At 43.7% G+C, this 15,722-nt stretch overlaps 1 protein-coding gene across 1 annotated transcript in view; it reads right to left on the reverse strand.

The window, feature by feature from the left end:
• The window catches only part of LOC121276002 (zinc transporter ZIP12-like), a 95,890-nt gene that overhangs the window by 37,312 nt on the left and 42,856 nt on the right, over positions 1-15,722 (reverse strand). Inside the window, exons 11-15 of the mRNA XM_041183946.1 lie at positions 12,347-12,431; positions 11,298-11,364; positions 10,616-10,717; positions 5,115-5,190; positions 98-256 (exon numbers count right to left, since the gene is read on the reverse strand). Coding sequence (XP_041039880.1) covers positions 98-256; positions 5,115-5,190; positions 10,616-10,717; positions 11,298-11,364; positions 12,347-12,431 — 489 coding nt within the window. The remainder of the gene's footprint in view (positions 1-97; positions 257-5,114; positions 5,191-10,615; positions 10,718-11,297; positions 11,365-12,346; positions 12,432-15,722) is intronic.

Below are 15,722 nucleotides of genomic sequence, written 5' to 3' on the forward strand. Positions count from 1 at the left end.
TATATGCACCAAAATTAATCACCATGTTTTGGGAGACTACATTCGTGAGGTTTAATTTCAAGATATTGAAACAAAGAACAGTTAACTAAAAACTCACCCATTTCATGGGGAATTTCATGAAACAAAATAGCAATAGTGGTGGTGATACCAGACTCGACTGATGATGAGAAAGCTGCGCCTATGGCTAGGCCATCAGCAAAGTTGTGCATGCTGTCGCCTACCACAATCATGATGGCCAGCAGGTTAAACGTTTCCTCTGCAAAGAATAAGTTTTCCCTTATATTAGAAAAAGAAATTGGAATTCACATATCATTAATTCTGATATTAGAAACAGAAAATGTTAGAAATACTCAGGTCAGGCAGCACCTGTGGAGGGAGAAACAAAGCTAACGCTCCAGATTGATGACCCTCCATCATAGAACCATAGAAAAATTACAGCACAGGAAGAGTCTATTAGCCCATCATGTCTAAGCTAGCCAAGAAAGGAAAAAAAATAAAAAAATTAGTTGCCCATTTTAATCCCACCTTTCAGCACCTGGTCCGTAACCTTGCAAGTTACAGCACTTTAGGTGCAGATCCAGGTACTTTTTAAATGAGTTGAGGGTTTCTGTCTCCAACACCAAACCAGGCAATGAATTCCAAACACCCACCACCTTCTGGGTGAAGAAATCTTTCCTCATGTCCCCTCTAATCCTTCTACCAATCACCTTAAATTTGTGCCCCCTGGTAATTGACCTTTCTGCTAGGGGCAACAGGGCATCCCTGTCTACTGTATCTGGGCCCCTCATAATTTTGTTCACCTCAATCAGGTTACTCCTCAGCCTCCACAACTCCTAGGAAAACAACCCCAGCTGCAATTTTCAAGTCCTGGCAACATTCTTGTAAATCTCCTCCAGAGCAATTACGTCCAACTGGAAAATGTTAGAGATGTAATACGTTTTGAGCAAGGGGCGGGTGGGACAAGGGTGAAAGAAGGTCTGTGATAGAGTGGAAGACAGGAGTGACTGAATGACAGAAGAGTTAGAATGATGATGGGGCAAGAAAACAAACAAATAAACTAAAAAAACAATGTGCCTAGTGTAGGTGTGCTGCTGCCTGAAAGTGAAACCAAGAGAAAAACCAAAACATGCAAAGAAAAGGAAACAAAGTAGGAGGACAGGGTTTATGGCCTGAAACTGTTGAACTCAATATTGAGTCCAGAAGGCTGTAAAGTGCCTAACTGAAAGATGAGAAGCTGTTCCTCAAGCTTACCTTGAGTTTCAGTGGAACAGTGCAGCAGATCAAGCACACAGATGTCATTGTGAAAGCAAAGTGGAGAATTAAAATGACAGGCCACTGAAACAATGGGGTCATGCTTGCAGATTGAATTGAGGCATTCTACAAAGCAGTCACCAATCTGTGTTTGGCCTCCCCAATATAGAGCCCACATTGTGAGCAGCGAATACAGTAGGCTAATTAGAATGAAGTACAAATAAATCTCTGTTTCACCTGGAGGGAGTGTTTGGAACCTTGGATGGTGCAGAGAGAGGAGGTAGAAGGGAGATTATTACATTTCTTGTGTTTGCATGGAAAGGTGCCATGGGAAAGGAACAGGGTGTTGGGAGTAACTGAGGAATGAACTAGCATATCACGGAAGGAATGGTCACTTCAGAATGCTGAAAGGGAAAGGAAGGGAGAAAAGTCTTTGCTGGTAGGATCATGGTGGAGGTAGCTGGGGTGGATGGCGAGGACAAGATAATTCTATTATAGGGCTGAGATGTCTTTTTACCCTCAAACGAGGATTCCTCCTTTTTGATTGATAGGACCCTTGATTGTTTCTGTCATGTTTTCCACACTTCTGTTCTCACCCATTTCCCTCCCTCCTGGAACCATGATAGAGTTCCCCTTCTCCTCACCTTCCACCTCACCAGCCTCCATACTCAACGGATCATTTTCCACCATTTCTGCCATCTCCAACATGATGCCAGCATCAAACAGGTCTTCTGTACCCCTCCCTTTCCAGCATTCTAACGGACCATACACTCGGTGATACCCTGGTCCACTCCTCAAACACCCTGAACACAAAGCCCCCTTCCTACAGCACCTTTCCATGCAAACAGAGGAGATATAACCCCTGCCCATTTTCTTCCTCTCTCCTCAACTTCCAGTTGAAGCAGCGATTTATAGGAAGAATTTTCTGAACGACCTGAACGAGCGTAAAATGACGTGCAATGATGTCAGGTGACCGTCCTGACGTCATCATGCAGTCGTGCGATATTTCAGTCGGCAGAGCGCTTGCTGACAATTCACAGCCTATTAAGGCCATTAACAATCTAATTGATTTAAATTTTCCACTGCCCGTCCAACTTTATGGTTGGCGGACAGGCAAAAAGGCCCAGCGGCCTTTGCACTTTTTGCGAAACCTCACCCACGGGCAGGATGAGGCTTTGATCCGTCATTAAAAAAAATAAAAATAAAAAAATATAAAAAATTTTCATACTAATTCCTAACACGTCCCTGCTCATGTGACAAAGTTACATGAAGGGACATGTTTTTTTAACATCTTTAAATGCTTTATTTTTAATTTTCATACCTTCATCTCTTTGAGGCAGCTCTGTGCCTCAGGGAGATTTTCCTGCGTGAACTTGCATGTCGCCCTCCTCCCCCCCCTTCCCACTCCCCTCCCTAAACAGGTAGCACTAAGCGCTGCAGCACACGTTTCATGCTAGGTGGGCCTTAATTGACCCGGCAGCATGAAATCACTGTCCGGCCCCGATCACGGACAGCGCTTGGCTTCCTGGCCGTTCCCGCCCGCCCAACGAGGGCAAAAATTCTGCCCTATGTGGACTTATTTCAATTTAGTCTACGGCATTCACTGCTCACAATCTACTTCGGGGGGACTAAATGCAAAATTGGGTGACCACTTTGCAGAACACCTCCAATCAGTCTGCAAGCATGACCCTGAGCTTCCCGTGACCTGTCATTTTAATTCCCCACCTTGATCTCATACTGACACCTCTGGCCTTGGTCTGCTGCACCGTTACAGTGAGGCTGAACGTAAGCTCGAGGAATAGCAGCTCATCTTCACAGTCTGCTGGACTCAATATTGAGTTCAACAATTCCAGGCCACAAACTCCGTCCCCCATTTTGATTCCTCTTCATTATATGTTCTGATTTTTCTCTTACTTTCGCTTCCAAACAGTAGCGTGACTGCTTTAGGCACATCTTTTGTTTCTTTGTTTCTTTCCTTGCCTCATCACCATTTGCTCTGCCCTGAAAAGCTAACTCTTCTGTCATTCAACCACTCCAGTCTTCCACCCTATCACAGACCTCCTTTCGTCATTGTCCCACCTTGCTCAAAACCTATTACATCTGTAAGCTTTCCCAGCTGAAAGGTCATCAACCTGGAACATAAACTCTGTTTCTCGCTCCAAAGATGCTGCCTGACCAGTTTTGTTATTGCAGATTTTGAGCATTCACAGTATCCTGCTTTTTGATTAATTCTGATACTTCTTTTTCTGAAATATTTGAAATCAATACTTCTTATGAGTTTTAATTATCATGGACTAATAAGAAAGTTTAAAGTTAAATACAATGTAGGATGGACAATTATTCAAGTCCTGTTTACATGTCTTGCATCCACATACTTTAATATTGCAAAAAGGTTTTAATGCCTTTGATAAAATATTGAGCAAAGGAATTTGATATGAGTAAATTAAACCATTTGTCATTAATATCACAGAGTATGATTTAACAATACTCATTATTAGCACACACTTCTAAATCACCCTGCATCTTTCTGAATGTGAGAAGATCATTATTTTAAGTGTCATGGAACACATGAAACAAGGTTGATTGAAAGTTGAGAAAAAAATCTGGTTTAGTTGCAATTGTTTTGAAGAATGAAATAAATGGCCGTATAAAGTTCATTTTCCTTTTCTCACTAAATGCTTTGGAGAAAACATTTGTTCGGGTTGTGTCAATTCTCTGGGGGAAACAGCATCAATACCTGCATGGCCCATGTAACGTTCTTCAATTAGATCAATGAAGAATGTCGCATGTGCTGTACAGGGAGCAGCCCCCAGTTTGAGTCAGCCCTTGAGAGGCGACATCACACAAATGAGCTTCTCCTCCTTAGAAACTTTCCATTTTCTTTATTGTTATTACATTTTTATGATTTTTCAGTATGCAAAGGCTTTCTGTGTTATTCAAATTTCTTGATACCAGGTCACAAAACTACAAATATTTTAAATTCCACTGTAATGCCAGGTTACCACAAAATTACATTTCTCAGTGCTTGGTGTTTATATGATTTTAATGAGAAGAAATTTATGTAACAAAATGTTCAATAATCTAGGCTTACTTATGTTTTCCTCAACTTGTATGGTCAAAACAAATGTTGTGCTGATGACCAAACTCTGTTGTAGAAGAAGAAACAACTTACATAGCTATAAAATTATAATATTTTTATTTATACAGATAGGTAATGAGGCCATATCTGTCCAGTCACAAGTAAATATGAAGCAATGTTTTCTGACAAGCAAGGTTGATTGGGCAATTGTTAGTAAGGAATTCTGCCAATTGCTTTTGATTGGCTGTCAGTAATGATACAAAGTCCATTTTTTAACCTGCAGTTGGTTTTGGTAGGTTGCAAAGAGATTGGGGCAAGAGGTGAATGAAATTGAAAGTCCATCCATCTGTACAAACACTGCCCACTGTTTGGTGACGGGATTGGGATGGTTTCAGTGAAGTGAATGCTTTACTGGTGCAAGAGCTACTCAAGATCCAGCACCGAATCTTGAAGATGGGCAGAACCTTCCAAACAAGAAGGAATAAAAGGACTCAAAATTTGAATCAATACAATACAAGTTCACTTACTCAAAAAAAACAAGCTCAGGGAGTTGCATAGGTAAAAGATTCATGCTAAGATTTAGAACCTGGAATTCTTAGATGAGGCAATGGGGAGGTTCTGTAAGCATTTGGGTGAAAAAAATGGTGAACATATATCCATTATTTGTCCTGAGAATATAATGGCTGCCAGATACATCCGAGTTTCATATTCAGTGAAATGATCAGCAAGGTGAAACATTGGAAACATTTGTATTTTCTTCTATCATTCACAATGTAGTACTTACTCTTGTCATTTTCAGTAATAGTATTTATTGCATTGTTTGTAGGAAAGTCAATATTTTCTGAATCTTCAGGATTCCCCTATTAACAAAGAGGAGATAAATTTATAAAAGGTAACAGAGATTATCCTGATCATTACTACCTTCCTTGCTGGATAAACATTTACTCAGTCTTGTTAACACAATAAATGGTGTGTCATTAGTTTGGATAAGATTATATAATATCTTTCAGTTATTATGAAAAGAATTCAGGCATCATACCAAATTTAATTCCTATGGGAGCTAACTTCATATTAGGAAAGCATTTTTAGAAATGTTTGGAAATGATTGTGAATCATCACAAAAGTAGATGGCCTTGATATAAAGGTCTCAAACCAAAATGCAAACATTATACAATGATAGTATTTTGATTGAATCAAGAGGATTTTTAGAGAGAAAAACCTTAATTCTGTCAGCAGTTGCAATATTAGCAAAAAGAGAAAATAACTTATTTTCAGAGTATTTTAAGAGCTGGGGTTCATTACTGTAATTTTGCAAAGGTAGAACTATCTTGGATTTATCTATAAGTTTCTATACCTTGGAGTATAATTCCACTTCTATAACAACTGGCTTGGCAAGAATTCATCAGAATGGAAAAAGAACCTGAAGAAATCATAATATATTCATATGACACTGCTGTGGAGCAATCCAGTGTACAAGTCTGTGAAAATATCATTGTCCATCACTGCATTGTGCAGTCTGTCTGGAAATTTGGTTAGTGTAGAGAGACTGACATACAAGAAGAGCAACAGCACCCTTGACAACCCATGGATGAAGTCTGGCTCCCCTCTTTGCTTAATGAAGAAATGTGGCATGGAAGTTGAAAGGTCCCGCAGAGATTAACCCACTGGGGGCACCATTCACTGGGGATCTTATTGAAAGGCCTTAAGCACATCAGCCAACAAGTCAAAGGTGTAGGAGAGTGGCACAGTGAAAGCATGCTGGGCTCTTAACTCAGCAAACAATGGCTCAAACCCATTATCTACTTGGACACTCTGAAGTTGAGCAACAGCTTTGATCAGAAGTGTAAGAAACTAGCAAAGTGTAAGCAGGGTGTACGTGAATCCAGGATAACAAAGGCAGATGAGCAGATAGATAGCAGATGCTATCTAAGTGTAAATGCATTTTTGGAGGAAAATCAACCAATGGGAATATACCTTCAATGAAATGATGCTGCAGTGTGTGAAGAAACAAATACATAATTTGAGTAGTGCAAATGCAGCTGGTTAAAACTTCTTAAAAAGGACAATAGCATTTTTGAGTTTTATAAATAGAAGTATTGTGTATAAGAGATGATAAATGTGTACAAAACACTTTTTAGGATATAGTTAGTGTCAAATGAAATTTTGGGAATTCAGTAATAGAACAGATGTAATAACCATTAAAGAATAAATCACAAATTCACCAGTATGATACCTTAGAGAATAAACTGTGAGAAAACCTGAACTCGCAAGTGGGTGAGAGCAATGACATTATGATGGGCAGACAGAAAATTTTAGGTATCAGTTAGGCTAAAGAAAGCCAAAACACCAGGGTCCATTCTAGGATCACAAGAGAGACAGGATAGGATGTTACAGAGACTCTAAAACTTATATTTCTGGGTTGAATGTGAATCATAGAATTAGAAAATTATAGAATTGAATGTGTGACAGAAGACAAAACATAACCAATGGGAGGTGGTGGCATAATAGCTTTATCACTGTACTAGTACTCCAAATACCCAGGGGACCTGGGTTCAACTCCTACCATAGCAGATGGTGAAATTTGAATTTAATGAAAAATCTGGAATTAACAGTCTAATGATTGTTGTAAAAACCCATCTGGCTCACTAATGGGAAATCTGCCATCCTTACCTGGCCTACATGTGCCTTCAGGCCCCCAATAATGTAGTTGACTCTTAAATGGCCTAGCAAGCCATTCAGTTCTCAAGGGCAATTAGGGATGGGCAATAAATGTTGGCCCAGCCAGTGAAGCCCACATCCTGTGAACGAATAAAAAAAACCTGATTTTTAAAATAGAACTAATCCAGGTAATTGCACGGGTCAGTTATTTTAATGTCTGTAGTAGGGAAAGTTTTAGAGTATTCAATAATTAGAAGTAGCCGGCATGGATTTCAAATGAGGTGATCCTGCTTGACAAACCCCAGAATTCTTTGAAGAAGTAATGTACACGGCAATGGGGGAAATGCAATGGATTTAGTGTGCCTGGACCTCATAAAAAGCCTTTGGCAATGTACTACATGGGAGTTTGTTTGAGAAAATTGAGCATGGGGTTAGGGGTAAGAAAACTAGAGTGAAAACTGGCTGTTTTTATGTGATTTTTCTTTTCTTGCCAGCTTGCAATTCTCCATTTCAGGATTAAAATGTACCAACAGACTTTTCTGATAGAATTACATGAAGAGTTGTTGTCTTGAGTGGAGCATAAATGCTGGCATGGCCTAGTTGGGCTGATTGGCCTGTTGTTGTGCTGTAAATACTGTGATTCGATGTAAAACGAAGTCACTACTGAACTTTAAGTTGTGAAGGTTTATATGTCATGTCATGGTTTCTTTTTTAAACCCCATAATACTGCATCTGCTGCCCCCACAAAAACGTTTCTCTAAACATGTGCCCCAGCTGGTGATATTTCACATAAATGTACAGAACATGTCAGAGCAAGTCTCAGAAATGCTCATGGGAGATTTTGGTGGGTGGGCGAAGGTTGGGCTGTAGGGGCGGTGAAACGACAGGGTTGGGGGGGGGCGGCTGGTGCATTAAACCCTACAGAAATGTGGAATGCAATCTCAACCTACAGCATACGTGCCTGAGGTCAAGAATACAAGAACATATGGATTAGGAGCAGGAGTAGGCCATTTAGCCTCTTGAACCTGCTCCGCCATTTGATAAGATCATGGCTGATCTGATTGTGGCCTCAACTCAATTTTCCTATCTACCATCCCCCTCCTCCCCACCTCCCAAAATCCTTGCCGATCAAAAATCTGTCTAACTCAGCCTTGAATATATTCAATGACCCAGCCTCCACTGCTCTCTGGGGAAGAGAATTCCACAGACTAATGAGCCTCTGAAAGAAAAGAATTCTCCTCAGCTCCATCCTAAATGGGAGACCTCTTTATTTTAACTGTGACCCCTAGATCTAGGCTCGCCAATAAGGGAAAACATCCTCTCAGCATTCACCCTGTCAGGTCTCCTTGGGATCTTATATATTTCAATAAGATCATGGGAGGAATTGTCCCAGATTTGCACTAAGTGCGTTAGCTGGCGGGAAAAAGAATGTTTCACCCACCGGCCACAATGGTGGCTTTTTGTGCCGTATTGTCTAAAACCCATCTCATTAATCATATATTCCCAGGAAACACACCGTTTTGATAGGGGGCAGGCTCTCATTCATCTGCCATGCCATCACCTCACTACTTCCTCATGACGGATGCCATACTTAAAGTGCAGCTGCGCTTACACCTGTCAGTGCTTCCAGCCCAGGACTGCTGCACAGAAGACATGTTCCCAAAAGGCAAGAAGACTGCAGCCCCCCGAATCAGTGATGCATCCCTGGGACGACTTCTGGACACTGTTGGAGCCTGCCACAATGTCCGCTATCCCTGCTCTGGCCACAGAAGGGTCATCAGTGTCACCAACTTGGGAGGAGGTGGCAGTGGTGGTCAGTGTCAATGCTGCACTGAAGAGGTACAGAATGAGTTGAATGATCTCATCCATGACACCAGGGTAACGCAACCATCTCATCACTCTAAACTCACATTCACAAGCCCATCACACATTCACTGGCATCTCACTCACTGTCAGCTCAAGGGACATCACCACTCACTCTCTCACAAACCCTTACATCTCCATCTGGCCTCATCTTCTCTGGAGACTGCCTCCTCAGCTCTCACCACCTTGAGGCCCCTGGCACAGATCAACATGTGCCCCCACACACACTCTGGGATACCCCACTTCACCAGTACAGCCCTCCCCCTGCAGCCTCTTCCCTTGTCTGAGGCCACTTCTTCCCTTCCCCCAAGCAAGCCCTAGCTCTGCAGCCATCGAAAAGCTACCCTTGCCTATGGCTGGGCTGGTAAGTAGAGAGCTGCCTGTGAGCACCCCTAAAAGTGATGTGTGACTGCAAAGCCTGACACTGATAACTGTGAGTGCTGCCCGAAGCAAGGTAAGCAAACAAACCTCAAAGAACTGTGTGATGTGCAGCTTGCCAAGCACGTTGCTTATGATCAGTAGTGAAACACTTGGGCGTGAGCATGCCCGGATGATTCACCGTGGAGGTGGGGGGGGTGATTCCAGCAGGCAGGGCTTATAATGATTTATAATGATATGCGGATGTATTACAGTGAAGTTCCTGATGTCCGATGGCAGGGAACGCAGCCCGCCATTGGCGAGCAGAGTGGACGATTGCAAACCGGGTTTCACAACGTCGGGAAACTGATTTTTGGCTTTCTCACCATAGTTTCCGCTTATGCCGCCAAACATGCCCAACGTTAGCGGGCACGGAAAACACCAGCCCACTTCTCATTCTTTGAAACCCACTTTTGTAGCAGTGGGTAGTATGTGACTGCATTATCTTAGAGAGGCAGGAGACTCATTGACATATTTAAATCAGGTTCCCTCAGTGCATTTGGGAACAGTGCAAAGTTAGCAGCAGTGAAATGGAAGCAGGAAGTGACAGCTACAAAAATGAAGTTCCTTTTACAGCACTCTTTGTGGGCCAGGAAGAACAGGAGCGCTGTAACCTACTGGCTCCTTGAGGAAGCCTTTGGCCTCCCTTTTGATGATCATGGCCTCGCTTTCCCTGCTGCAATTGCTGACATCCCACCCTGCACTGCCCAATCCCTGATCTGCAGTCTGCTCACCTTAGGATCGATGAGGTCTGTTCTCAAGGTCACGGACTCCTACCACTGAATTTCCCACTGGCCAGCCTGTCATGCAATTTATCCAGCTGGCACGTGGGAAATAGAAGAAGGAAATGAAACTGACTTCCTGCCATTAACTCTAGTTGGACCTCCACATCCTTGGCCTTGCCAAGTTCTACACCCGCTTTCAGCCTCTCGTGCTCCCTCCTCACCTCACCATAAATACTGGGGCCTAGGTTTGTGATTAAAGCATTGAAATGTAGCACTTTGTTTTAACCAGGCCACTGTTCTCTTTAAAATGGTCCGTCAGCTAACATTTGAGTTCACAGTTATTGGAGTAAATTTTCATTCCTGGCACAGAGCCCAGCACAATGAACATGTAGCTTGGAACATGTCTGATTTGTATTATGTTTGTCTTTCTACCTGGAAAATCAGGAGCACTGTGCTTTAAGTGGGCTGCCTTCCAGTTCCTTTTCTTCACTCCATGGTCCAATTGAATGACATTCCGTGGAAATAGTGGACACATGTAAAATCCAGTCTACTAAGTTTTCTGGTTGTGCTTATTAACCTTTTATACAGTGTTAGGTGAACATTAATCTGACAGGTATCTTACCAGTTGCATAGTGGAAATAGATTTGCCTCCTTCTCTTTGGATATTCAAGTTAGATTCCATTGGAAGGTCATGTGAATGTGCCAAATGTCCATTTGCAAATGGCTGGTTTTGGAGGAAAAAAATACAGTGAGGTTAATATAAATTCTACCACAATTTACAGCAGCCAAGAACTTCTGCATCTCAGTTAACTTATTAAATGAATCAAGAACAAGGGGGATAATTTTCACCTTGCTGCTGCCCTGCTGGTGTTCAGAAATGGGGGCAGTAGTAAAACTAAAATCAAACAGATATTGAGAACTTTGACTTACCACTGCATTGATACTGTTCCTGATTTCCAGTCAGAGGTCTCCAACTGAAACCGATGGGAGCTTCAACCATGAATACAACTGGGGGCAAATGAGACTAGCTTGGACTCCAATGGAGTTTTTGTCTCTATCAACTGATAACCATCAGTGACTGCGTTCATCCAGTAACCATGGGCAAGTTCAGAAGGTTACCTGGAGGGATACTTAAACAGATCCTTAGCTCCATCAGGTAAAACTTGGAAGAAGCTTTGTGTTTACATGCAGATTTCCTACAGGATCTGAAATCAGATGCAGTTGCTGCCATAGATTCTGCATTCATCTTTCCTGCTGCTCCACTGTTTTACTGCTTTCTGTTCCCAAAGCACCTCATCTTTTACCCTGTTGCTGCAGGTCCTTAACAAGTGACCACACCAGTGATTTCTCAGCTGCAAATCAGCCAGCAGCCTGTAGGGGGCACATTACAAGCTGGTGACTCATAGCTGCATTTTAACAATGGGGCACACTATAATTGCCCATGTAGAAATTTATCCACTTCTCTGTTCTGTTCAAATGAGTGGTAAGAAAGGGTTTAAAGCAGCGTGGATTATTTGAGCTCTACAGGGAAAGCTCACATCAAATCACCCACTCTACTTAAGCAGCTCAAAGATGGGCAACTCTTTTGGCGTTATAAAACTTGTTTTCACAAAGAATATTTGCCCTACTTGATGAAGGTGAACATTTGGCATCAAACACAAAACACAAATTACATAATATTTAGGACTCTTGTTTTAGACTTACTGGTGTTTAATATGGTAGATATATTTTTTAAATGGACTCAGTATTGAATTTTAGAGGAAGGCAACTGAATATTTTGTCTGTTAAAGGCCTGAGAACAATTCAGTCTAAACACCAGGGGCAGGATATTTAGATTCTGATGGGGTGGCAACAGAGGTAAGTGGTCACTAACGTTACTAAGCCAGTTGGCCGACCAGTATCACATTGCTGTTCCTACCACTAGTGATTTTCTTCAGGCGAGTCCCAGAAATCTGCTCGATCTGGAAACAGTACCATTTAATCCTGTTAATGAGCTCATTGCCAGCTCATTAAGAGCCAGTTTGAGTTTTTGTGGGAGTGCATGGGTTGGATATTGGATCAGTGCCAGATCAGGTGAATGGAAGGGGTAACAAAGCAGTCATGGCCCCATCATTCACCTAGGTGGACCCATAAAAGGGAGCAGAGTTGAGAGGGGCACTCAGACATTGGCACATGGGTGCTACCAGGTGTGTAGAGGTTGAGGAGAGAGTGATCTGTACATGCTCAGGCAGTGTAGAGGTCATGACCCTCCTGGCATCATGGGGAAATTGGAAGAGGGGTTTAGACATTATTGTGAGTGCAGCTGAGTGCAAGGAAGGCAACAGTTGGGAATTGGGACGCAATTCTCAGATACTCATTCTGGTCGCGATGAGAATCAACATCCTCAGTAGCAAAGGCAGAGCCCTGGGCATAAGAAGGCAACAGAAACGGATGAGGGCCTGGAAAGCAATGGAGGTCATACTCTCAACATGGGGTGTACCCCAAAGACGGAGCGACATGTCAGAGAATCAGAGCCACAGGAAACTGCGTCTATCCAGGCAGATAGTCCCTGAGATGACTGAGCCTCACACCTCACAGCACTACTCACCATGCCCTGTCAATAGCTGTGGAAGTCATGTGACCTTGAACTTCTTTGCCTCTGTCTCCTTCCAAGGATCAGCTGCAGACTTTGGCCGTGTCTCACAAACAGCTATTGACTACTGCATCTCACTGATCACTGATGCACTATTTACGAGAGCTGGACAATACAATTCCAGACAGATGCGGCCTCACAGACACAAAGGACAGTGAGTTTCACCTCCATCGCTGGATTCCAGCATTAGATTGTACCCATGCGGCCATCAGCGCAGCAAGTGACCATTCTGTGAGCTTCATCAACAAGAGGGGTTTCTACTCACCCAACATTCAACTGATCTGTGATCAAAACAATAGCTACCCGCATGTGTGCATCTGCTTTCCTGCCAGCTGGCATGATTGCTTCATCTTCCAACAGTACCTCTTCATTCTACCCCACAATCTTAATAGATGGATTCCCAGGGGACAAGGGTTATTGTTTGAAGAGACCATAAGACATAGGAGCAGTAGTAGGCCATTCAGCCCATTGGGTCCACTCCGCCATTCAATGAGATCATAGCAGATCTGATAATCCTCAACTCCACCTTCCTGCCTTTTCCCCATAACCCTTGATCCCCTTAAAAATCTGGCTATCTCACCTTGAATATACTTAATGACTTAGCCTTTACAGCCCTCTGTGGTAAAGAATTCCACAAATTCACTACCCCCTGAGAGAAGGAATTCCTCCTCATCTCTGTCTTAAATGGGCGCCGTCTGGTCCTAGGCTCACCCACAAGGGGAAACAACCTGCTGAACTTGAATGCTAGCTTTTTGTGATTCATGCAGGTGGACCTCCAAATGGCTGCTCACCTCTTTATGTGGCATCTTTTGTGATGAACCTTTAGGTGGTGTATCTTGAACTGTCGTCCATCACATTCCACCATGGATAGTGAAGACAGGATGTGATGTACTCTGTAGACAGAACAGAGCAGCAGTCCCCAAAGTCACATGTGTTCTATGTGGACTCCCAGTTACCATTACCTGGAAAAACTCAGCAGGTCTGGCAGCATTGGAGGAGAAGAAAAGAGTTGACATTTCGAGTACTCATGACCCTTCAACAGAACTGATTTTTCTTTACAAGGAGAGGGGTGAAATATAAGCTGGTTTAAGGTTGGGGGGGGGGGGGGTGGGGTGGGGGGGAGACAAGTGGAGGGGGGGTGTTGTTGTAGGAACAAGCAAGCAGTCTTAGGAGCAGATCATCAAAAGATGTCACAGACAAAAGAACAAAAGAACACAGAGGTGTTGAAGTTGGTGATATTATCTAAACAAATGTGCTAATTAAGAATGGATGGTAGGGCACTCAAGGTATAGCTCTAGTGGGGGTGGGGGGGGGCATAAAAGATTTAAAAATATTGGAAATAGGTGGGAAAAGAAAAATCTATATAAATTAATGGAAAAAAACAAAAGGAAGGAGGAAGAAACAGAAAGCGGGTGGGGATGGAGGAGGGAGCTCAAGACCTAAAGTTGTTGAATTCAATATTCAGTCCGGAAGGCTGTAAAGTGCCTAGTCGGAAGATGAGGTGCTGTTCCTACTCTTTGCGTTGGGCTTCACTGGAGTAATGCAGCAAGCCAAGGACAGACATGTGGGCAAGAGAGCAGGGTGGAGTGTTAAAATGGCAAGCGACAGGGAGGTTTGGGTCATTCTTGCGGACAGATCGCAGGTGTTCTGCAAAGCGGTTGCCCAGTTTACGTTTGGTCTCTCCAATGTAGAGGAGACCGCATTGGGAGCAATGAATACAGTAGACTAAGTTGGGGGAAATGCAAGTGAAATGCTGCTTCACTTGAAAGAAGTTTTTGGGCCCTTGGACGGTGAGGAGAGAGGAAGTGAAGGGGCAGGTGTTGCATCTTTTGCGTGGGCATGGGGTGGTGCCATAGGTGGGGGTTGAGGAGTAGGGGGTGATGGAGGAGTGGACCAGGGTGGGTGAAGGGAAGATGTGTTTGGTGGTGGCATCATGCTGGAGTTGGCGGAAATGGCGGAGGATGATCCTTTGAATGCGGAGGCTGGTGGGGTGATAAGTGAGGACAAGGGGGACCGTATCATGTTTCTGGGAGGGAGGAGAAGGCGTGAGGGTGGATGCGCAGGAGATGGGCTGGACACGGTTGAGGGCCCTGTCAACGACCGTGGGTGGAAAACCTCGGTTAAGGAAGAAAGAGGACATGTCAGAGGAACTGTTTTTGAAGGTAGCATCATCGGAACAGATGCGACAGAGGCAAAGGAACTGAGAGAATGGGATGGAGTCCTCACAGGAAGTGGGGTGTGAGGAGCTGTAGTCGAGATAGCTGTGGGAGTCGGTAGGCTTGTAATGGATATTGGTGGACAGTCTATCACCAGAGATTGAGACAGAGAGGTCAAGGAAGGGAAGGGAAGGGTCAGAGATGGACCACGTGAAAATGATGGAGGGGTGGAAATTGGAAGCAAAATTAATAAATTTTTCCAAGTCCCGACGAGAGCATGAAGCAGCACCGAAGTGATCATTGATGTACTGGAGAAAGAGTTGTGGAAGGGGGCCGGAGTAGGACTGGAACAAGGAATGTTCCACATACCCCATAAAGAGACAGGCATAGCTGGGGCCCATGCGGGTACCCATAGCCACACCTTTTATTTGGAGGAAGTGAGAAGAGTTGAAGGAGAAATTGTTCAGTGTGAGAACAAGTTCAGCCAGACGGAGGAGAGTAGTGGTGGATGGGGATTGTTCGGGCCTCTGTTCGAGGAAGAAGCTAAGGGCCCTCAGACCATCCTGGTGGGGGATGGAGGTGTAGAGGGATTGGACGTCCATGGTGAAGAGGAAGTGGTTGGGGCCAGGGAACTGGAAATTGTTGATGTGACGTAAGGTGTCAGAGGAATCACGGATGTAGGTGGGAAGGGACTGGACAAGGAGAGAGAGAAGAGAGTCAAGATAACGAGAAATGAGTTCTGTGGGGCAGGAGCAAGCTGACACGATTGGTCTACCGGGACAGTTCTGTTTGTGGACTTTGGGTAGGAGATAGAAGCGGGCCGTTCGAGGTTGGGCGACTATCAGGTTGGAAGCTGTGGGAGGAAGATCCCCAGAGGAGATGAGGTCAGTGACAGTCCTGGAAACAATGGCTTGATGTTCAGTGGTGGGGTCATGGTCCAG

Source organism: Carcharodon carcharias, chromosome 3 (genome assembly GCF_017639515.1).
Source record: "Carcharodon carcharias isolate sCarCar2 chromosome 3, sCarCar2.pri, whole genome shotgun sequence".
In the NCBI taxonomy this organism is placed as follows: Eukaryota; Metazoa; Chordata; class Chondrichthyes; order Lamniformes; family Lamnidae; genus Carcharodon; species Carcharodon carcharias.